Source organism: Pongo abelii, chromosome 4 (genome assembly GCF_028885655.2).
Source record: "Pongo abelii isolate AG06213 chromosome 4, NHGRI_mPonAbe1-v2.0_pri, whole genome shotgun sequence".
Classification (NCBI taxonomy): Eukaryota; Metazoa; Chordata; class Mammalia; order Primates; family Hominidae; genus Pongo; species Pongo abelii.
This window is the reverse complement of record NC_071989.2, coordinates 84,117,921-84,142,661: the sequence shown is the minus strand read 5'-3', so window position 1 is coordinate 84,142,661 and position 24,741 is coordinate 84,117,921. Positions and strand designations below refer to the sequence as shown.

Genomic DNA, 24,741 nt, shown 5'->3' with positions numbered 1-24,741 from the left:
CTACAGAATATAACAATTCATAAAAGCTTATATGTTGTACAACAATGTGAATGTATTTAACATTACTGAACTGTACACTTAATACTGGTTAAGATAGTAAATTTTATGTATATTTTGCCACTATTAAAAATATCTCATTGTAGACTTATTCACCAACACTCATGGAATAAAGGGAGTCCTCATTTTCATGATGTGCTATGATTTTAGTTTAATTGAACAGCGTTGTTTGGGAGGTTCCTCCAGTTATCTGACCCTAAGGGTTATTGAATGGCTCAAAACACATCAAGATAAGGCAAAAAAAAAAAAAAAAGCCTGAACAAACCCCATCCTCATCCGGCGAAGAAAAACCACCACCACTCAAAAGCCAGGTTCTGGCCAGGCACTGACGACAAATTGAAATCAATATGACATTGATAGAAAATATTCAAAGTGATTCACTGCTCAATTTGAATTTCTTAAAAAAGTTTGTTTTCCATGATTAATTTATAATTATGTAAAGTGTTTAAGGATTAAGATTTGAAATAGCTGGGAAGATAAAGGAAAGGATAATTTATTAAGTAGAAATGACACTCTGGAACTGCATTTTTAAAATGGATAAGAAATGAAATGTGGGACAGATTCAAAACTTACTGCTGCTCAACATCTGTTTTTGGCTTAGTTCTGTAAAGGCCTGTGTAATTTCTGCCATTCTTTAAATGCAAATATACTAGGGGAGAATTACAGCACCTATTCAGAATAGATTGTTGGGGGTGGGTAAGAGTTAAATGCCTTTCTCCAGGGATAACGTAACACGTTCAGAGGCTTGGCCTGAGTCATGCTTACTGAAGCATCGAGTGGATTACATCCTTTCTCTGCGGAGGACCAGGGCAAGTTTCCTGCCTGCACGGCACAAGAGAGCAAACTTCTACAGACAGACCAAGGCTTCTATTTGCTGCTGACACATGGAACTGAGGTGAAATTGTGCTCCATGATTTTACAGATTTCATAACGTTCAAGAGACGGGACTCAGGTCATCAAAATGAAAGCCCTCATCTTTGCAGCTGCTGGCCTCCTGCTTCTGTTGCCCACTTTTTGTCAAAGGGGTAAGCAATTTTCTCAGGGGGTAGGATGGGGATGTGGGTTTCTGTTACAAATTGAGTCAACTGAACCTAGGTTTCTTTGCATCTCACACAAACTGTAAACCCCAAAGGCAGTTTGATCTTTATTATTAAAAGGTAGAATCATGGAAATGAACATCTATAGTTCATTCACTCTATTCAAACCTGGTCATAGACTAAGTGTTCCCTCCTGATGTTTAAAAATGTGTGGCGTATTCAAGATTTTAGATGTCTACAATTAAGTCAGGGAGCAATTTTGAAAGTCGTTTTTGTGTTTGTAAGAATTTCTCTTCTGGTTAAGCAAAGATGGCACTTTTTCAAGGGATTAAAATACATATCCTGTGTTTAAACCTCTTGGTGAGACATAAATGGGAGAAACAAGAATACTGCCAGAAAGAGAAAGTCATCTGCTTTCAATAGCTGGCAATGCTAAAAAGTCAGTATTTCCGAAACGAATGACCTTTTTTGACTTTCAGTGGGGAGTTCTCCCTACCCTCATATCTGATTTTTTAATTTTAAAAATAAGGTCTCCCAAATACTATTATTCAACTTTGAATGTACTTTCCACTTTACCCATCACAATGTTAGCCTGAAACCTCCTGCTTTTTCCAAAAATAACAAATTTGGGATAGGTCTGTACCTGTTACTCTTTGTTAGGTCACACACTCCAGTCAACATTGTTAGGAGTGGGAGAGGCAAAGACTGGACATAGCAAGGGAAACAAAAACAGAAAACAATGCTTTCTAAAGGAACATTGCTTAAATTCACATTTGGAATCCCTGAGCTGTTGCAGAGAGCTCTAAGAGAATCTGTGGTGATTAGCAGTAAGCACATGTGGGATTTATGAATATAGTAAGTGCACGCTTTTTCTGGGAGTAGATGGGCCAATACGTTGAGAAGCAGAATTGCAAAAGAAGCAAGGTTTTCAGGGGTGGTTCCTTCAAGACGCTAGTAGGGTTTGATGGAGGTGAAAATGGGGGCCTCTGAAGGAAACCAAGAGGCAGTGAATTTGCTTTCTTCCATAGGGGTAGGGGAGAAATGTGAAAGAAGAATGAAGCAAGCTTGTCCAACCTGCCTTATTTTGTTGTGGTTTTGTTTTGTTTTAGCCTTTTAGCAGCCTGAAGCCATGGTTTTTAGTTTCTGTCTCTAGAGATAAACGGAAAAGAGGGATGAGGAAGGGGCTTTACTGGCTCAACTAGAAACAGAAACTATGAATCCATGACTGTATTCTCTCCCTTGGACACCCCTGAGAGGCCGGAGTTCATTCCCTTTGGATTAGTTCTTCAAGGCCTTTTCCCAGATAGAAAAACATTTCTGAAATATTATGCCCAATGGAAGCCTCTATAAAGAATTAAAATACAATTAAAAAATTTAACAATGAGTACAATTCATAAGGAAAACCAGGCTCTGAGGAATAAAAGACTTATTTAGGTGGACCCAGATCTGGCATTCTCATGGAAAATGGAATCAAACCAACTTTTCCACAAAACACAGGCACTGTTTGGCATGTCTGGAGGCATGATATCTTGCTAAATCCCAGAAATTTTCTGAAAACGGACAAACACTTGGTTTTAACAGCTTTTTAAAATCAGGCTAATAACTTGTATGACATGCTCTTCAGGCACCATTCTCTAACTTTGTGCCTATCTTTAAAGGCATTTCTCTTTGGGTGATGTCAGATGCAAGAACTTTTCCAAAATGCAAAAGTGAGCAGAAGGGTTTGTGTGTCACATAACACACCTTCAAAGATCACCTCTAAATACAGGCATAGAAGAATGCTGCCTCTCACATTTTTCTTTCCTTTTCTTTAATCTACTTTTTCTTAAGTGACACCTGATCACCTCCACACCCCTCAGTTATCAGGACACACCTCCTCTATTTTACACTGTGAATTCAGCTTGTGCAAACTCAGGTTTACGCAGACGGTTTCCATTTCACCTGGGAGCTAACTGCTAGAGATTAAAGCAGGAAGAGAAACTGGCTCTGAATGAAACACAGGTTACTAAACACTAACTTCAAGTATTCAATATGGAGGAATTTTGAGGCCATGGGACAAGACGTAATGGCACAGTACTGGCATTTTAAATTGATAAGAATGAGGTTTATATTTGGCATAGAAGTCTATCTTAAAGGTAACATTAGAAATCTGAGAGAATCTATTTTCTATACATGTGAAAGGGTTACAAAAAGTTATATAATAATAAATATTCAGGTTTGAGCTTTAAGATTTTGTTTTTGAAATTGCAGGAATTAGGGTTATTAACATCAACATGCCAAGTAACACCAAATATTGATAGCATATAGTTGATATGTTTCTATCTATTAAAGAATTCATTTCCAACTTCTTAGGTCCTCATACTGATTTCATCTTTTGATTTTTCCTTCTTTGTTTCCTCTTCCCTTAAAATCTGTCATTACCCCTAAAGTCCACCTTTGGATTCTTTCTTCTCATAACTCTCCCTAGGCCATCTCAACCATTCCCACTAAAAGTAAACGAAAGCCTCCATGCAGACTACAATAAATCATGCCTCTAATTTGGGCTCCTGGAATTTTGGACCCACATCCAGTCTTCTAACCAGTTGCTGGACGTTTTACACACTAATATTCCACCAGCAACTCATCCTCAGTCAGACTAAAAACAGATTGTAGCTTCTCCCCGATCCTGTCCCCTTGTCTCTTCCTCCAACTCAGTTAATGGCATCCTCTCCCTCCAAGTCATCTAGAGTAGAAACCTGAGTCATTATTGCTTCCTGCCTCTCCCTCACTGCACCCCAAAGCCAATCAGACGCCAAGTCCCTTTGAGCCACCATCAGAGTCTCACGTGTTCGCCTCTGCCTTTCCATGACCACTGTTCTAGCTCAGTAACTCACTGAACTATGAATGATGACAGTAGCCTCCAAATCAGGTCCCCTTGCCTCTAATTTCCTACTTTTCAATCTATTCTCTACACTATTACCTAAGTCATCCTTAAAAACAAGTCAAAATAATGGCTATATTAGTTTCCCATTGCTGCTATATCAAATCATTACAAACTGAGTGGCTTAAAACAACAGATTATATTTCTGGAGATCAGAGGTCTTAAAATCAAGGCTGTTGGTGGGGTTGTGTTCATTCTGGAGGCTCTAGGAGAGAATCGGTTATCTTGCTGTTTTTCAGCTTCTAGAAGCTGCTTGCATTCCTTAGGTTATGACCCTTTCTTCCATCTTCAAAGCCAGCAGCATAGCGTCTTCAAATCTCTGACTTTGACGACCCTCTTACCTGCCCCTTATATGGACTCTTATGATTATATTTGACCCACCCAGGCAATCCAGGAAAATCTCATTTTAAGATCCTTAACTGGCCAGGCACGGTGGCTCACGCCTGTAATCCCAGCACTTTGGGAGGCCGAGGCGGGTGGATCACGAGGTCAGGAGATGGAGACCATCCTGGCTGACATGGTGAAACCCCATCTCTACTAAAAAAAATACAAAAAATCAGCCAGGTGTGGTGGCGAGCGCTTGTAATCCCAGCTACTGGGGAGGCTGAGGCAGGAGAATGGCATGAACCCAGGAGGCGGAGGTTGCAGTGAGCCAAGATCACGCCACTGCACTCCAGCCTGGGCGACACAGTGAGACTCTGTCTCAAAAAAAAAAAAAAGATCCTTAACTAAGTTAGATCTGCAAAATCCCTTTTGTTAGGTAAAGGAACATACTTGTAGGTTCCAGGAATTAGCAGGTAGAATCTTTGGGGGGGCTATTATTCTGCCTAACACAATGGTCATTCCTCTGTTCAAAATTGTGTGTGCAATCCCATCATCTGTGAATAGACATATGATTTCTTAGGACAGTTTAGAGGCCCTTCAGGAATTTAGCTGTCACCCACTCTTTCAATTTCCTTTCTCAGCTGTACCTTATTAGCATAAGACAATGCATTTTTATGCATCTTCTCCATGAGTAGCGTTACTTACAGATAGAAATGGAATTTATTTAAAACTTTACACCACTGACACATAAGTGTACAATAAAAATTTGCTAAATCAACTTATCTGGCATTCCCAGATCCCATGATAGCCCACACTATGCTTCTGTCCATTCATCACCAGCAGAATCTTACTCATTAAATTCCATCTTTTTATGAACCTTGCTAGTCTTTGCTCAAGTTCATCTTTTCCTTGACATTTTGCTCAAACATCTGAATCTATTAAGTATTGTCTGAATGCCTGTATAGTTTATAGTCAACATGCCTATAACGTTCTGATGGGCTATTTTTGTTTCTCCTAATAGTATTATAAACACTTTACATACAAGGACTGATCATTTAGTTTTTGTTTCTGCATGAGATAGTGTTGTGCTGGGGCATATGATATGTATTAAATATATGCTTGTTGAGTGCCTAATCTACAATAACTTTTTAAAATAAAAATGATCTTAAATTCTACAATCACAGAAATGATTTATAAATAATTAAACACATTGTTTTCTTTTCTCTTGAACTATAAATTTATGTTAATACTTTCTTTCAATTACAGGCATGGAAAATGATACAAACAACTTGGCAAAGCCAACCTTACCTATTAAGACCTTTCGTGGAGCTCCCCCAAATTCTTTTGAAGAGTTCCCCTTTTCTGCCTTAGAAGGCTGGACAGGAGCCACGATTACTGTAAAAATTAAGTGCCCTGAAGAAAGTGCTTCACATCTCCATGTGAAAAATGCCACCATGGAGTATCTGACCAGCTCCTTAAGTACCAAACTGATAGCTGCCATCTACCTCCTGGTGTTTGTAGTTGGTGTCCCGGCCAATGCCGTGACCCTGTGGATGCTTTTCTTCAGGACCAGATCCATCTGTACCACTGTATTCTACACCAACCTGGCCATTGCAGATATTCTTTTTTGTGTTACATTGCCCTTTAAGATAGCTTATCATCTCAATGGGAACAACTGGGTATTTGGAGAGGTCCTGTGCCGGGCCACCACAGTCATCTTCTATGGCAACAGGTACTGCTCCATTCTGCTCCTTGCCTGCATCAGCATCAACCGCTACCTGGCCATCGTCCATCCTTTCACCTACCGGGGCCTGCCCAAGCACACCTATGCGTTAGTAACATGTGGACTGGTGTGGGTAACAGTTTTCTTATATATGCTGCCATTTTTCATCCTGAAGCAGGAATATTATCTTGTTCAGCCAGACATCACCACCTGCCATGATGTTCACAACACATGTGAGTCCTCGTCTCCCTTCCAACTCTACTACTTCATCTCCTTGGCATTCTTTGGATTCTTAATTCCATTTGTGCTTATCATCTACTGCTACACAGCCATCATCCGGACACTTAACACATATGATCATAGATGGTTGTGGTATGTTAAGGCGAATCTCCTCATCCTTGTGATTTTTACCATTTGCTTTGCTCCAAGCAATATTATACTTATTATTCACCATGCTAACTACTACTACAATAACACTGATGGCTTATATTTTATATATCTCATAGCTTTGTGCCTGGGTAGCCTTAACAGTTGCTTAGATCCATTCCTTTATTTTCTCATGTCAAAAATCAGAAATCACTCCACTGCTTACCTTACAAAATAGTGAAATCATCTTAGAGAACAAGGACAGCCATCACAGAGAACGTCTGTTTTCACGGACAACATATGCATAGTGCAAGGAGCTCCATTTCCGAGCTCCTAAGAAATATGCTTCAAAGGTCAAACATTACAAAAGCATTAGTAGTTTGTTTGTTTGTTTTTTGAGACTGAGTCTCACTTTATCACCCAGACTGGCGTGCAGTGGCACTATCTTGGCTCACTATAACCTCCGCCTCTCAGGTCAGCCTCCCAAGTAGCTGGGATTACACCACCACGCCCAACTAATTTTTGTATTTTTAGTAGAGATGGGGTTTCACCATGTTGGCCAGGCTGGTCTTGAACTCCTGACCTCAAGTGATCTTCCGGCCTCAGCCTCCCAAAGTGCTGGGATTACAGGCGTGAGCCACTGAGCCAGCCAGCATTAGTAATTTTTAAAAACACTTTATCAGTATTTTAAAAATGTTAATGCAGGAGAAAAGATATCACAACTCTTTATGGAAAATGACATTTCCATTTGCCTTATTGCTACTTCAAGCTCTTTAAATTGCCATCTTCCCTATTTCTGTGAGTGGTATTGCCATCCTTGACATTTGACATCATTTTTTATTCTTTGGTCTCTTTTGACTTTCATGCTGGCTGCCTCATCGACTGATTCTATCTTTGTAGGGTCCCTCGCCAGGGTCTTTTATCTAGTTTCACCTTTGCCTTCTTTTTTCTTTTTTTTTTTTTTTAATAGAGACAGTGTCTCGCTTCGTCACCTGGCTGAAGTGCAGTGGCCTGATCATAGCTCACTTCAGCCTCCAACTCCTGGGCTCAAGCAATCCTGCTGTCTCAGCCTCCCAAGTAACTAGGACTACAGGCATGCACCACCATACCCAACTAATTTTATTTTTTATTTTTTGCAGAGATGGGGTCTCACTGTTGCCCAGGCTGGTCTTGAACTCCTGGTCTCAAGTGATCTTCCTATCTCAGCCTCCCAAAGTGCTGGGACTACAGGCATGAGCCACTACGCCCAGCCCACCTCTACCTTCTAACCATTCTCTCCACTGCCAGCCTACCCTCCACTTCGTAAGTCCTGCCAGATTAATCTTCCTTAGATATCAGTTAGGATACATCACTAAAACGTCTCCACTAACTCCACTGCTTCTATAATAAATCATAAATCTTTAGCCTGGCATTCAAGGCTAACTTGCTAATCCAACTTCCCATTAAACCTTGCTTGTGATATAGGCACCAACCAAACCTCTTGCTCTGCTGTATCTCCACTCTGCCTCCGACTGAAAAGCTAGTCCTAACATCTTTGCCTTAATTCTGTCCATTTTTTCAAGTCCTTGAAGGACCATTCCTTCCCTGATTCTCAGGCTAGAAGTGTCACTTTTCTTATCTGTACTTCCAAAGCACTTTTGTATACTTTTTATTATGGCATTTATATATAGTCCATTTATATTTAAATTTTAATTCCATGAACAATCAAGTACCATGTATAATGGAGAAGGTGCTCATCCTCTCCCTTCCTTGAGCTTCTGGGTGATGCCAGGCCCAAGTCTTTGTGGCACCCAGCTCCATGCTTTGAATACTATGTGGCTGAATGAATTTTTAAAATCTCAAAGCAGTTAAACAGCAGGAAAGCCCATTAACTTCATATTGAAAAAGCAACATACTGTGATGATACAGGATGATATCATTTCAGGTTGGGCATACAAAAAAATAAGGAAGCTAAACTAAGACTATACTCACAAGGCCATTTAGAAGTTTTAAATAATGCCTCCACTATTTTTTTTCTTAGACATAGCTTTTAATGGGGAAATGGAATTTTGTTATTAATACCCATTATATTCCTGTAAGTAAATAAATGACTATTTTTCCCTTAACTCAGTGATTAGACAGGAGGGGAGATATTAGTGATTAGACAGGAGGGAAGATATTAGTGATTAGACAGCAGGGAAGATATTAGTGGTAAAGAGTGAATGATAGTAGTGAATATAAATGGGGCTGAGGAAACTTTAAGCTTAAAGGATTCCTGAGATGAATTTACAAGTCTGTAGGAATCTGCCTTGACTGTATATTTCGTACTGCCCAACAAAACAATAAAAAACAATTTTAAATGCATATTTTTAAATGTACATAGTTTTCTATTTCATTGGACTTAAGTAAAAAGTTTCCACATGAAGACCCTTTATAATATGTGTGTGACTATGCAAAGAGCAAAACTCAGGTAAACACTAAAGGGAGAATGAAAAACAAACCTAAAGTAAGTTTCAAGAAGATAAAAACTTAAATGGAGGGAACTGACTTCTAAAAATTAAGTCATCAATTACAACACAGTTTTACCTAGGGAAAAAATACAGCAATATTCATTAAAAGCACACAGTTTTTATGGTAAATACAAGGAGCAAAACAGAACTTTTTGGTGGAGTATAATTCATATGTTCACAAGCAAAACCTTCAGTTGCAAAATAGCACACCGCCCAGTGAACAGACATAGAAAAAGTGTTAAAGTCAACACGACCATTACTCAAGTCTCTTTCCAAGAGGCAAAAGGAATTTGGTAGCTACACAAGGTTATACTTGAAATACTGCTAAAGAGGACCAAGAATCCTCACCAACTTCCATTACTGTCCTCCATCTTTGATAAAACTGGACATCCATTCTATGAAGATGTTACCCATTGTAACCTTTAATGGCTGTACGCTTTGGCACAGTTTTACTTTATACTGATAATACCAGCAATACAATTTTCTTCCATTATTTTCCAAGGCCAGACCTTGGGAAGACAAGGCACAGAAATACCATCATAAACACACAACTGGAAACTTCTAGGAATCAAAATAGTAGAGGATGCTGAATGTGGTGGCTTGTGCCTATAATCCCAGCTACTTGAGAGGCTGAGGTGGGAGGATCACTTGGCCCAGGAGTTTGAGACCAGCCTTGGCAGCATAGCAAGATCCTGTCTCCAAAAAAAAAAAAAAAAAAAAAGCAGAGGGGAAAAACAAAGACATTAAAGACACTGCCAAACAACAGAATTAGGATTTTTTCCAAGAAAAAAAGAACAGGCTGAGAAAAAGAAAGTTTCAAAGTCAATGAACAGAGAAAGAAAACTGCTTAAAAACAGGAATTTAACCAAATATGATTTATTGCTTGGACCTGCAGTATTTTACATCTGTTTAAATCCATTAGTAATTGCCAGTATATTTCAAACCTCTAACTATAGTCTAACAGTGGTTTAATGCCTGAACTAGAACCCAGATTCCTAGGCTCCATATTAATGCTCTAATCACACCATGAAAGCTACTGTTTCCGCACCTAGAAAGGATACCTGACACAGAGATGGCATGGTGTGGACACTCAAAGGCTTCTTTCAAAGGACTCCTATGGAGTTCCATCTCAATCTAGATTGGAATGCTCAGTCTAGAAGTGACCTATACTGCCTGCCTATGAAAGGTCTTGGGTTTGTGGAGTCAGGCTCACCTCAAAGACAAACCCCCATGTGGCTGTGGGCAGCCACGGACCTAGGTCTGTCTCTATTTGTCCTCAGAAGATCCCGACTTTGGTGTGTGAATACAGCAGACTCTACATCTAGTAAGAACCTTGAGGCCAGGTGTGGTGGCTCACGCCTGTAATCCTAGCACTTTGGGAAGCCGAGGCAGGTGGATAACCTGAGGTCAGGAGTTCAACACCAGCCTGGACAACATGGTGAAACCTCATCTCTACAAAATACAAAAATTAGCTGGGCATGATGGCAGGTGCCTGTAGTCCCTGCTACTTGGGAGGCTGAGGCAGGAGAACTGATTGAACCTGGGAGGTGGAGGTTTCAGTGAGCTGATATGGCGCCACTGCACTCCAGCCTGGGTAACTGAGCGAGACTCTGTCTCACAAAAAAAAAAAAAAAAAAAGAAAAGAACCTTAAGATATTGACATCACTCACCCCTTACTTGGGAGGCAACCATAGGTGCCCATAATAATACTAGCTACATTATTTAAGCCCTTTTTTTGGTGCCAGGCGCCATGCTAAATGCTATAGCTACACAAACACGTGCAGATATTCTTCATTAATAGTACCTATAGTTATATATTGATATATATTTACATATTGTATATTCTCATTGAACCCTCACCATAATCCTATAAGACAGGTACTATTATTCCAATTTTATACATGCAAAAATAAGCATATACAGATTTGATGACTTGACCAAGATCACATAAGTAATTTGTGGCAAAGCCAGGATTTGAATAATGTCTATCTTCAAAGCAAATAACTTTGTCTTCCAATGCTTGTAAGTTTACCATGTGCCATGGCCACAGCCACCTCAGTGGAAACATCAAGGTGAAGGCCCACTCTTCTCCCCCTGGGATGTATGGACTCCAGGCTTGTGTATGAGTCCTCACTCTCCCACTCACTGGCTGTACCTTGGCCAGGCATTTGCCCTGAGCTTCAGGCTCATTCACATCAGATGAGATAGCACCCATTCTACAGGTGGTATGAGGCTTAAATGAGAAAGACTGATGTGAGTGGGGGCGCTTGGCAAAGTGAGGAAGGTCAGGCAATGCCACTGCCGTTCCTGTTGGAAGGCTGGCAGTGCAGAGGGCACCACCATGGGGGATATGTTTCTCCACCTTCAATGACGCAGTGGAGTAGTGAGGATAGGATTTACATTGGTTTTTAAAAGTTTAGAAACAGTAATTTTTTAATACATACACTCCTTAAAAAATTTAAAAATCTAAGCAGTACAAAAATGGAGTGAAAAATAAATCTCCCATCCATACTAGCCTTCTAGTTCACCTTCCAGAAGGTATCCTCCCTCCAGAAATATTTTAGACATATATAAGAGTGTGTGTGCCCCTCCCCACAACACATACACAAGTCTATATTCCATTTATGTGCACATCACAGCATGATTTTTTTTTTGCTTAACAACATTTAGGTTGTTTTTCATGTTTTGTTATTGCAAACAAAGCTGCAATAAACATCTTTCCCCATCTGCCTTAATACATAATTATAATGTTTCTGAATCAGACAGACCTGAGCTGTATGAAGTCTCAGGACTAATTACCTTTTAGATAGCTTTGATTTTGTTTTATTTTATTTATTTATTTTCGAGACAGAGCCTTGCTCTGTCACTCAGGTGGGAGTGCAATGGTGTGATCTCAGCTCGCTGCAACCTCTACCTCTTCGGTTCAAGAGATTCTTGTGCCTCAACCTCCCAAGTAGCTGGGATTATAGGTGTGAGCCACCACACCTGGCTAATTTTGTATTTTTTTTTAATTTTTAATTTTTTAGCAGAGATGGGGTTTCACTATGTTTGCCAGGCTGGGTCTCGAACTCCTGGACTCAAGTGATCCACCTGCCTTGGCTTCCCAAAATGCTGGGATTACAGGTGTGAGCTACTGTGCCCGGTCACATTTTAGATAGCTTTCAACAAGTTACTTAATCTTGGTTTCATTATGTGTAAGATGGCAATAATGATGGCAAAATGGTTCAGAAGGCTGTTATGAATTGTTGTGATGATTAAATGAGACGATACACATGAGTATCTAATATCATGCCTGACAAATAGTAGGTTCTCAATAAATGTTTGCATTAACCAAGGATGTTTTCCCTGTTTCGAATGAGGCAGTTCCTAGGTTCTAAAGACCTAGACAGAGGAGATGACCACCCTTTCAGTTGGGTTTGCACCTGAAGACATGGCAGCCATAAGTGGCTAGGTCCCAGGTGGCATCACTCCCACTCTTAGGTGATAGATCATAGCAGCCTCACCACTCAGCCCACTGGCCTTATCACAGAGGCCAGTCTTTGTGGGGCTCCTTATAATAGTGGTACAAGCTCTGTACTCAGAAAAAGCCACTAGTCTTCCAGAGGACAGCTTCTGCTCTACCTCCACACCAACTTCTCTTAGGATTCTAGTCCCTGACAATCTCAAACATCCATGAATCAATCTGTGTATCTCTCATTTTGACACTTTGCACACCCTTATCTTTACTATTACTTAACTGTTCCATGTGACAATGTCCACTGCCTCAATCAGTTTCTAAGCATTTTGAAGATAAGGTCAGAGAACATTCAAATGGTATTATGTGTCCCTGTGAATCCCCAACATCTCCACCAGAAGTCATGGACTGAATTATGCACATAGTATCTACTAAGGAAACAGTCAATGAATTGAACTCTGAACAAGAACTCACCTACAACAGAGTTTTTAGTCAAAGAATTAAAGCAATAAATAGCTCTGGAGCTGGTTTCCCCCTAATGCTTGGTACCAGGAAAATAACAGCTCTATTATTTCCATTCTGATTCATGGGTAATTGTTGGGACAAGAAGCTCATGAGATTTAACGTAAATGGGTCAAATCCTCCTCCTTCCCTCCCTCTGCCACCCAGCCTGTAAAATTTAAAAGAAACAGATATACTAAAACTTACTCCGAGTTTCTGTGATTTAGCATGGTATAAAACATCCTGGTAGTGCTGGGCATGGGCTGGGTCCACATCACTAATATTCGCAGTAGGTAGGAGCAAAGTTTCTAAAGTCCTCAAAGGATTCCCTTCATCAATAGCTTCATTGATGTACCCTACAGCTACAACTCCTAGAAAATGAAGAAGTAGTTTTCCTTTTAAGTCACAGTACATTATAACTTCTCTAGTATCACCGATTGCAAAAGGCTAATAAACTAGTACAGCAAGGCTGTAGGATGCAAGATCCAGGCACAAAACCAATTATGTTTCTATACACTCATAATAAGCAATCTGAAAATAAAATTAAGAACACATTCAATTCATAATAGAGTGCAACTACAAATACATTATAATTATAAATAAATATTTAGATATAATTTAGTGAAAGAAACATAAGACATGGAAACTGAAAACTATAAAACACCACAGGAAAAAAACTTAAAGACAAATAAATGAAAAGATAGCCAATGTTCATGAACTGGAAGATTTAATATTGTTAAGATGGAAATACTTCTTAAATTGATCTACAGATTCAAAGCAACTTCTATCAAGGTCCCAGCTGCTGGTTTTTTTGTTTGTTTGTTTTTTGAGAGATTCTTGCTCTGTCCCCCAGGCTGGAGTGCAGTGGCATGATCTCAGCTCACTGCCACCTCCGCCTCCTGTGTTCAAGCAATTCTTGTGCCTCAGCCTCCTGAGTAGCTCTCTACATTCTGACCAACACTTGTTATTGTCTTTTTTTATTACAGCCATCCTAGTGGGTGTGAAGTGATATCATATTGTGGTTTGGATTTGTATTTTTCTAGTGATTAATGATTTTGAGCATCTTTTCATGTGTTTATTTTCCCTTTGTACATCATCTGTAAAGAAATGAAATGTCTATTCAAGTCCCAGCTACTTGGGAGGCTGAGGCAGGAGAATCACTTGAATCCAGGAGGCAGAGGTTGCAGTGAGCCAAGATTGCACCACTGCACTCCAGCCTGGGTGACAGAGTAAGACTCTGTTCCCCCCACCAAAAAAAAAAAAAAAAAAAAAAAAATATATATATATATATATATATAGAGAGAGAGAGAGAGAGAGAGAGAAAGAGAGAAAGAGAGAGAGAGAGAAAGAGAGAGAGAGAAAGAGAGAGAGAGAGAGAGAGACTGACTATAGGGTTCACAAATGAAAAGCACAGAAGTCAAACTATGAAACCTGAAAAGTTTTTACAATTCTAACGAAACGGATCTATCTGGAGGTTACTTCTCAATACCTTATTATTAAAAAATAAACTATTATCCATTCATAAAAAAATGCATTTAGATAGACGCACGCATGCACACACACACACACACACACACACACATATATATATATAACACACATATACACACACTGCCAAGGAGCTTTTGCTTCCTATGTTAGTACTGATGGATAAGAACTGTTATAAGATATTATAAATATATATATATAAAATATATATATTTATATATAAATATATATAAAATATATATATTTATATATATAAATATATATAAAATATATATATTTATATATATAAATATATATAAAATATATATATTTATATATATAAATATATATATAAGATATATATAAACTAGATATTAATGAACAATAAGCTTAGAATATAAGCATTTTTAAGGCCAAACTTCATATTTCTCATTTTTTCCATTAGATTTCATCTAAAATGATCACCAGTCACTTCACAAATGTGATATGCCATGAAATAGAATGAGTACTTCTCATTTTTTAAAAAAGTATCTCCAGCTTGACATTCAAGTAAAGGTAAAATATTTAGCTAAATATTTCTTGACTAGATGAGCCCATAACCACTACTTCGTTAAGAATGAAAAGATTTACCTGTAAGAAGAATGAAACCATCTAAAACTCCTAGAAATCATTCCAGACTATAATACTTAAATATGTTTGAAGAAAAAGCAGAAGTATTTCTCTAATGTGCAAATTATATTATCTGTAAACATTGAGAGAACTCTGGAAAGTCTAAGTATTATCTATATACAAGGTACTGTTGTTTTACCCTGTAGGATTTATAAACTGGAGCGCATGGAGTATTTAGTGCCATTCTCTGGTCACCCGCCTTGGGTAAGCTGTTCTAAATACCTTTAAAACACCCCATCCAAAAATGGTCTTAACAGAACCAAGGCCGATCACCTGGAAATGAGTGCATTTCAGCTGACTTGATTGAAATCACCTGCTAAAGTTGGTGTCTGCTGCGTTTCTAAGAATACAAGCTGCTGAGGTCATAGTGAATGACATCATAGGAGCTGAAAGATTACCCAGAAGCCCTCTGGGAACATGTGCATCACTTCCTCTGTTTATAAATAAAAGGGAAATCCTATTTGAACAAAGATTGCTGAGCTTCACTCAGCCCATGGTCCACTTCTTTACATCAACACGTGTTACTATAACATTCTTTTTTTTTTCTATGAAGATTTTTTTTTTTTTTTTTTTTTCCTATTGATTTTTATTTGAGGGGAAAATTCCCATTATACTTCTGTGAAGCTTCTGGAATTAAGATAATTAAAGAGGATCCTAAGATTGCAAGATTTAAAACACTGCTACAATTTACAACTACTTATTTGTGGAATCAGGATTTTGTTTTTCTTTTTTTTTTTTTTTTTTTTTTTTTGTTTTAATTTCTGAAGTATTTATTGATCATTCTTGGGTGTTTCTCGGAGAGGGGGATATGGCAGGGTCATAGGATAATAGTGGAGAGAAGGTCAGGAGATAAACACATGAACAAAGGTCTCTGGTTTTCCTAGGCAGAGGACCCTGCGGCCTTCTGCAGTGTTTGTGCCCCTGAGTACTTGAGATTAGGGAGTGGTGATGACTCTTAAAGAGCATGCTGCCTTCAAGCATCTGTTTAACAAAGCACATCTTGCACCACCCTTAATCCATTTAACCCTGAGTTGACACAGCACATGTTTCAGAGAGCAGGGGGCTGGGGGAAAGGCCATAGATCAACAGCATCCCAAGGCAGAAGAATTTCTCCTAGTCAGAACAAAATGGAGTCTCCTATGCCCACCCCTTTCTACACAGACACAGCAACAATCTGATCTTTCCTTCCTCTCCCCACACTTCCTCCCCTTCTCTTCAACAAAACCGCCATCGTCCTCATGGCCCGCTCCCGATGGTCGCTGTCTCTTCGGAGCTGTTGGGTACACCTCCCAGACAGGGCAGCCGGGCAGAGGCGCTCCTCACCTCCCAGACAGGGCGGCTGGGCAGAGGCGCCCCTCGCTTCCCAGACGGGGCCGCCCGGGCAGAGGCGCTCCTCTCCTCCCAGACGGGGCGGCCGGGCAGAGGCGCTCCTCACTTCCCCGACAGGGCCGCCCGGGCAGAGGCACTCCTCGCTTCCCAGACGGGGCCGCCCGGGCAGAGGCGCTCCTCAGTTCCTCCCAGACCGGGTGGCAGCCGGGCAGAGGCGCTCCTCACCTCCCAGACGGGGCGGCCGGGCAGAGGCGCTCCTCACTTCCCCGACGGGGCGGCCGAGCAGAGGCGCTCCTCACTTCCCAGAGGGGGCGGCCGAGCAGAGGCGCTCCTCACTTCCCAGAGGGGGCGGCCGGGCAGAGGCGCTCCTCACTTCCCAGACGGGGCGGCCGGGCAGAGACGCTCCTCACTTCCTCCCAGATGGGGTGGCGGCCAGGCAGAGGCGCTCCTCACCTCCCAGACAGGGCGGCCGGGCAGAGGCGCTCCTCACTTCCCAGACTGGGCGGCCGGGCAGAGGCGCTCCTCACCTCCTAGACGGGGCGACCAGGCAGAGGCGCTCCTCACTTCCCAGACGGTGTGGCGGCCGGGCAGAGGTGCTCCTCCCTTCCCAGATGGGGCAGCCAGGCAGAGGCGCTCCTCACTTCCCAGACGGTGTGGCGGCCGGGCAGAGGTGCTCCTCCCTTCCCAGATGGGGCAGCCAGGCAGAGGCGCTCCTCACTTCCCAGACGGTGTGGCGGCCGGGCAGAGGTGCTCCTCCCTTCCCAGATGGGGCAGCCAGGCAGAGGCGCTCCTCACTTCCTCCCAGACGGGGTGGCGGCCAGGCAGAGGCGCTCCTCACTTCCCAGAGGGGGCGGCCGGGCAGAGGTGCTCCTCACTTCCTCCCAGACGGGGTGGCAGCCGGGCAGAGGCACTCCTCACCTCCCAGACGGGGCGGCCGGGCAGAGGTGCTCCTCATCTCCCAGACGGGGCGGCCGGGCAGAGGTGCTCCTCATCTCCCAGACGGGGCAGCCGGGCAGAGGTGCTTCTCACTTCCTCCCAGACGGGGTGACGGCCGGGCAGAGGCACTCCTCACCTCCCAGACGGGGCGGCCGGGCAGAGGCGCTCCTCACCTCCCAGACGGAGTGGTCAGGCAGAGGCGCTCCTCACTTCCCATATGGGGTGGCGGCCGGGCAGAGGCGCTCCTCACTTCCCAGATGGGGCAGCCGGGCAGAGGTGCTCCTCACTTCCTCCCAGACGGGGTGGCAGCCGGGCAGAGGCGCTCCTCACCTCCCAGACGGGGTGGCCGGGCAGAGGCGCTCCTCCCTTCCCAGACGGAGTGGCCAGGCAGAGGCGCTCCTCACCTCCCAGAGTGGGCGGCCGGGCAGAGGTGCTCCTCACTTCCTCCCAGACGGGGTGGCGGCCAGGCAGAGGCGCTCCTCACCTCCCAGACGGGGCGGCCGGGCAGAGGCACTCCTCACCTCCCAGAGTGGGCGGCCGGGCAGAGGCGCTCCTCACTTCCCAGAGTGGGCGGCCGGGCAGAGGCGCTCCTCACTTCCCAGAGTGGGCGGCCGGGCAGAGGCGCTCCTCACTTCCCATAGGGGGTGGCAGCCGGGCAGAGGCGCTCCTCACTTCCCAGATGGGGCAGCTGGGCAGAGGTGCTCCTCACTTCCTCCCAGACGGGGTGGCGGCCAGGCAGAGGCGCTCCTCACCTCCCAGACGGGGCGGCCGGGCAGAGGCACTCCTCACCTCCCAGACGGGGCGGCTGGGCAGAGGCGCTCCTCACCTCCCAGAAGGGGCGGCTGGGCAGAGGCGCTCCTCACTTCCCATATGGGGTGGCAGCCGGGCAGAGGCGCTCCTCACTTCCCAGACGGGGTGGCGGCCAGGCAGAGGCGCTCCTCACTTCCCAGATAGGGCAACAGGGCAGAGGCGCTCCTCACTTCCTCCCAGACGGGGCGGCCGGGCAGAGGTGCTCCTCATCTCCCAGACGGGGCAGCCGGGCAGAGGCGCTCCTCACTTCCTCCCAGACGGGGTGGCAGCCGGGCAGAGGCGCTCCTCACATCCCAGATGATGGGCGGCCGGGCAGAGGTGCTCCTCACTTCCCAGATAGGGCGGCCGGGCAGAGGGGCTCCTCACATCCCAGACGATGGGCGGCCAGGCAGAGACGCTCCTCACTTCCTAGACGGGGTGGCGGTGGGGCAGAGGCTGTAATCTTAGCACTTTAAGAGGCCAAGGCAGGAGGCTGGTAGGTGGAGGTTGCAGAGAGCCGAGATCACACCACTGCACTCCAGCCTGAGCACCATTGAGCATTGAGTTAGCGAGACTCCGTCTGCAATCCCAGCACCTCGGGAGGCCGAGGCAGGCAGATCACTCGAGGCCAGGAGCTGGAGACCAGCCCGGTCAACACGGCGAAACCCCGTCTCCACCAAAAATACAAAAACCATTCAGGCGTGGCGGCGCGCGCCTGCAATCCCAGGCACTCGGCAGGCCAAGGCAGGAGAGTCACAGGAGCCCGAGGCAGGGAGGTTGCAGCAAGCCGAGATCCTGGCAGTACAGTCCAGCTTTGGCAACAGAGGGAGACCGAAAAAAGAAGGAGAGGGAGACCGAAAAAAGAGGGGAGAGGGGAGAGGGGAGAGGGGAGAGGGGAGAGGGGAGAGGGGAGAGGGGAGAGGGGAGAGGGGAGAGGGGAGAGGGGAGAGGGGAGAGGGGAGAGGGGAGAGGGGAGAGGGGAGAGGGGAGAGGGGAGAGGGGAGAGGGGAGAGGGGAGAGGGGAGAGGGGAGAGGGGAGAGGGGAGAGGGGAGAGGGGAGAGGGGAGAGGGGAGAGGGGAGAGGGGAGAGGGGAGAGGGGAGAGGGGAGAGGGGAGAGGGGAGAGGGGAGAGGGGAGAGGGGAGAGGGGAGAGGGGAGAGGGACTCTAGTCCACAAGAGAGTGGGCGTTCTTTTAGAGTTCATGTATTTGAGGCAGCAGATGAGGTAACCTACACAGAATTGTACCTACCAAATTTAAAGAGCAAAAACTCCAAGAAGAAAACTTCCTGATATAGGCTATATGGTTAAAATAATACTCGTTTATGGCTCTACTGGGAAAAGTAAACTTTTCAGTAAGAAATCAACAGAGCCTGAGGAAATGCATTCAGCAGCTAGCTTCTCCATTAAATTCACCTTCTATATTTCTCATTTACCATTAGCTGCTTACCTCACCCACATCACAACTCAGATATGGAATTAGATCTCAGAGCATGTGGCAAGAATAAGGTGGGGAGGCAAGAGTAATGCACCTTCAAAACGTCCATGAAAAATTCTAAGCTCCTCAGATGACTTAATTACTATACTGAGCAATTCCTGCCTGGTTACAATGGTGTATTTTAGAAATTTTAGATTTTGAAGAATTGCCTAAACATGATATCAAACTCAATACTTCAGGAACTCATTCTGACAAAAGAAAAAAATAAAACCAAGACACAGATAAATTAAATACTCTGTATTAAAGTTCCCAAATTCCAGAAAGGAAATACTAGTGTCTGAAATACCTTTTCTGGTTACGGTATATGTCCTTTATGACAAGATATTTAACAGAAGTGTTATAGTGGCTGTGTGAAATGTCCTAGGGAGAATAACTTAGTAGTGCTGTTACCTCGATAGATAAACGCCACAGCAATCAAATGAGATTTTTGCTTAAAAATAATATCTACTTACAAAAGACTATTCTCTAAGTTATGCAAATGTTACTTGCTTTTTTTCCCCCAGTAATCAAATAAAGCAAAGGCTCTATTTGATAGCCAAGAACAAAACTGGCATCTTCCCCCTTTTAATCAATGTCAACTCTACAATCTTTCAGCATTGAGAACTAACATACCTTCATTTGTGTAAGCAGCACATACAGAAATAACTAAACCAGAACCGAAGCATGGGTATTGCCAAGAATTGGGGAAAAAGTTAGGAAGCAAAGATGGGACATGAGTCTTTGTTTTGCCTACCAAAAGAAAGGAGTCCTACTTCTTGGGTGGCAGTTGCCATAGCAACCAAACCACTGCTGAAGGAGATTCAGAGCATTAAGATGGAGGTTGTGGAGAAGGGCAGAAGTCTGGGGGACTGAACGCTGTAGCAGGACACTAGGAGCAGTGGTGGTCCCCCAACCCCCACCTGATGTTGAACATCTGCTCAAATTAGAGCTTGCGTCTTGACTAACGTCTGGCAAGAACCATAAACTCCCAAGCCAAGTGTCAGAAAACACCTAAGTGTGGTGTGAGCAAGTTGTCTGATTGCAGAGACTTTAAATGCTTCACTGAAAGGAAATGCAGAGGCAACAGGAAGCTGTGCCGTCTCGAAAGAAATTTAGATTTGTGCACAACTTGAAAAGGACAAAATGAAAGTGTCCAGGGATCAGCGTAACAGTGGTACATCCATGGTACCTTATATAGGGTAGCACACCTGGATCCTGTTTTATAGTAGGGGCTTAAAGTGAGAATATGTTTAAAAAACAAGAACCAAAACTGGCCTTGAATTTTGGCCCAGAGCTCACAGGAAATAGCAAAGAAAAAGAAGAAAACTTTGCAAATGCAATTAATTAACAAAGTCATATGTTTTATTTTAAGAGTGATCTTAGTATTCCTAAGTTAAATACAGCATTAGAAGACCAGACCTAAGACCTTACCCAAACGCACTAGAATAAAACATAATAAACTGTGAGAGAAGTATCTGCCCACTCTATCCGCAAGCTTGGAGCAAATGAGTTAGAAAAGTCAAAGCTGGAAGGTGGAGGAGAGATCAATGATTTTAACAACACTCATCCACTGTTGCTGACAAGTCAAAAGCTCATAAGCCACAGAAGATGGTGTTGCTTTGTTTTCATGGTGGAAAACACAGCTCGAAGCTTGAATTTGATAATGCATACTACAGAAAAGCAGTGAATGTATGGACTGCAGAAGCTACATAGCTCCTCATTCTTCACTCTATTTTCATAAGCAAGATGCAAATGATAAAGCAGCAAGCTGACATTCCAGAAAGCATGTTTCAGGGCATATCTTCTTCAGGTTGGTATGGTTTCATGCTGGCAGCTCATAATTTCTAGAAACATAGCAAATCACCATGGTTTGTGATCATTAAGCAACAGTTAGATTGTGTTCCAATTTCTCCATTTGTGGGGCAGAAAAATCATGTCATATTTCAGAAAAAAAGATGCCCAAATAAAAGGTCAAAATAAAATTGGGTGCTTAAAAATATGAGTTATTTAGCTGTCTCTGTATTTAGCTGTCTCTGAAGTACAAATAACCAGAAAAATCAGGCCTTCTACTTGTGTATTTTATTCTATTATGAATTCTTGTGTAGGCTTTGTAATGTTTATAACATATTGGTACAGTGGTATAGGCATAAAATCTACCTATAAATAAACGTATGCATATTAGCGGAGTTTGCTCTCACAAAGTTCCTTGAGCAAAAACTTAAAGACCTAATCTAGAAAACTAAGTTGTCCAGATACCTTCTTCTCCCACTATGCTAGAGAAGGAAAGTGTCTTATACTTACGGTCATTTTCTTCTTGAATTTGAGCATTAATCATATCAATACAATTCTGAATTTCATTCCAGCTTAAGTTATCTTGCCCTTGGGATAAAACTTCTAGTTTAACAGAGAGTAGTGTGTTTGCGTAACTGTGGAAGAGAAAATAATCATGATGTTAATCAGAGACATTCATTCTTTGTTCATGTTATGTTTCTCAACTATGACACATGGTCAAACGTAGTTGTTATGAGGTTAGACAAAGAGTAGAAAGGCAAATAAAATTGTCTTGTGTATCTCTGTCAACATATACCAGGCTGTTTTCTTAAAGTATTTTTATGAACAAATTCTGTTTAATGAAAGCTCTTCAAAATTGAAACTCGTACCTAACTCAAGCAAAACTGGAAACTTTCAAGTCTGTGAAATTACTTTTCCCTAGTTACTAATTTTCCTCCCCTTTGTATGTCTTGGTTCTTCTCAGTCTTCAGATGATTGTTATAGGGCAAAATTCAGAGTTACTATGGGTCTCTATCGTCAAGGGTCCTTTTCATTATTTCTCTTGTTCCTTCCAAAATCTAAGTTTTAAAAAACCTTTTCTACTACAACCCTAATATATAGCCACTTTGAGGCCTAATATGACACTGAGGAATCAGATAACATGCAAATGCAGTTCCAGAAATCTTGCTGAGTAGCACAATCTTTACCGTATGTTGTCCTGAAGAGGTGGCATATGAGTTAAACCAGGATATACTGAAATTCCTTTTCACCTGCCCATTTCTCCAAAGGCTCCCTAGCCAATACTCAAAAATCTCTCTTAGGCCTGGCATGGTGGCTCACACCTGTAATCCCAGCAATTTGGGAGGCTGAGTGAGAGGATCGCTTGAGCCCAGGAGTTAAAGACCAGCTTGGGCAACACAGGGAGACTCTGTCTCCATAAAAAAATAAAATTAAAATTTAAAATGGCCCTCTCACCCATCGTTTATGACCAACGACCCTTCTCACTGTGCATAGCCCTCTGGAAGATACAGTTTAGTCAACCACTCCAATTACTTTTTTTCTGTCTGGGGAAATTTCAGGGAAAAACTTACTTATACTGATATATTAAGAAACTTTTACTTCTCAATTATCAATTTTCCCACTTTCCAATTTTCACAGAACCAATGTTACAACCATAGGATAACATGAACTATTCCAGCCAAAAGTAATAAAACTAGATAGTTTAGTGTGCTTTTATGTCTTTGCACGAGGGCAATGAAGAACAATCTTCTGTGTACATAATGAGTCACTCTGCAGTTTGAATTCTGAATAGTCTCTAGGGATCTAGTAATGGCAGAGGTTAAAAGAAGAAACATTATATGAAGTCTAAAGCTGTTTTCTTGGTTGTGACAAGCTTTTTCAAAATTCTGCATGCTTCATGGTGACATGCAGTGTCTTCCATAGAGAGTAGCTTGAGAGAAAAACATTCCAAAATAGGAAATGGTGGTAACAATTTATTTTCTGTAGCTGAATGAGGCCTCGCCAAGTGCAGATGTGAAATACACTAGTAATGTATAATAAATAATACCGACCACAATAACAATTTGGATAAGCTGTAACTTGCACTGGTTAGTGTCCCTCACAGATGGAGACCATTCCAAAAGCGCAAAGTCCTTACAGGCATCCCATACACTTAACGTCTAAATGCTGACCCAACAGGAGTGAAATGAGAAAGTTAAAAATAAACACAGAAAGAAATACAACTACCCATCATTTCTTTAGAAATGAATAAAAACAAGCTATAAAGGAAAAGATTTTAAAAGTAACACCATTTGACCCAGTAATCCCATTACTGGGTATTTACTCAAGGGATTATAAATTATTCTACTATAAAGGCACATGTACCTGTATGTTTATTGCGGCACTGTTCACAATAGCAAAGACTTGGAACCAACCCAAATGTCCATCAATGATAGACTGGATAAAGAAAATGTGGCACATACACCATGGAATACTATGCAGCCATAAAAAAGGATGAGTTCATGTCCTTTGCAGGGACATGGATGAAGCTGGAAACCATCATTCTCAGCAAACTAACAGGAACAGAAACCAAACAACACATGCTCCCACTCGTAAGTAGGAGCTGAACAATGAGAACATGTGGTCACAGGGAGGGGAACAACATACACCGAGGCATGTCAGGGGGTGGGGAACTAGGGGAGGGATAGCATTAGGAGAAATACCTAATGTAGATGGTGGGTTGATGGGTGCAGCAAACCACCATGGCACGTGTATACCTATGTAACAAACCTGCATGTTCTGCACATGTATCCCAGAACTTAAAGTATAATAATAAAAAAAAATTAAAAAAAAAATAACACAAGAGAGCTCCACAGGCTTTTCCAATTGAGTATTTCTCGCCAGTACTGAAGTTACCAACTTTGGGAAATATTCCATAGTTTACCCAAACAGGTCAATGTCCTCTCCTCTCACTCCTCTCAGTTGTCTTCACCTCATCTATGGACAGACTAGTAAGGAGTCTACTAATCTAAGAGATCTGGGAAGCTCTGAGAAGATCAGTAATCCAGTTTAGTTCAGCAGATGTTTGTGAGCACTTACTACATGTAAAACGTGGCAGGCACTACAGGAATATTAGGAGGAAAAAGGTGCAGCCTTTATGCTTTCAGACCAGTGGGTAAGACAACAAAAATTCCAAAAAGGTATAAAAGCAGAGCACAGGAAGGGCTGTTAGAGAGTCCATAAGAGTAGATATAATGGGGTTCAAAGCAAGAAGTGGAAGGAAACCCTTATTGGTGGAACACCCTCCCTGGGACAGGCACTGAACCAAACACCGAATCCTCAAAACAGTTCTGCAAATGCAGAGTGGGGCTTTTGTTTCTTTTGTTTTTGTGCTTTATAGATGAAGGAAAAAGGCTTAGTTAGGGAGGGTCAAACT

General features: G+C 42.6%; 2 protein-coding genes across 5 annotated transcripts in view; one reads left to right on the top strand and one right to left on the bottom strand.

Moving 5' to 3' along the window:
• Positions 1 to 24,741, bottom strand: part of IQGAP2 (IQ motif containing GTPase activating protein 2) — a 305,467-nt gene that overhangs the window by 83,182 nt on the left and 197,544 nt on the right. For 2 of the 4 annotated variants that reach the window (XM_002815661.5, XM_054555643.2), the window contains exons 12-13: positions 21,837 to 21,961; positions 13,079 to 13,242 (exon numbers count right to left, since the gene is read on the bottom strand). In XM_002815661.5, coding sequence (XP_002815707.1) covers positions 13,079 to 13,242; positions 21,837 to 21,961 — 289 coding nt within the window. Of the gene's footprint in view, positions 1 to 13,078; positions 13,243 to 15,229; positions 15,381 to 21,836; positions 21,962 to 24,741 lie in introns of those variants that run through there. The other 2 variants (XM_054555645.2, XM_054555644.2) reach the window with 2 other exon arrangements.
• Positions 846 to 8,770, top strand: F2RL2 (coagulation factor II thrombin receptor like 2). The gene is made up of 2 exons (XM_002815662.4): positions 846 to 1,082; positions 5,605 to 8,770. Exons 1-2 carry the CDS (start codon positions 1,019 to 1,021, stop codon positions 6,663 to 6,665), a joined length of 1,125 nt encoding a protein of 374 aa, XP_002815708.1. The 5' UTR covers positions 846 to 1,018; the 3' UTR covers positions 6,666 to 8,770.

Excerpts from the sequence above, each read along its gene's own strand:
- F2RL2 (XM_002815662.4), top strand. The coding sequence starts at position 1,019 with ATGAAAGCCCTCATCTTTGCAGCTGCTGGCCTCCTGCTTCTGTTGCCC. Across the intron at positions 1,083-5,604 it reads GCCCACTTTTTGTCAAAGGG|GCATGGAAAATGATACAAAC; the intron begins GTAAGCAATTTT and ends TTTCAATTACAG.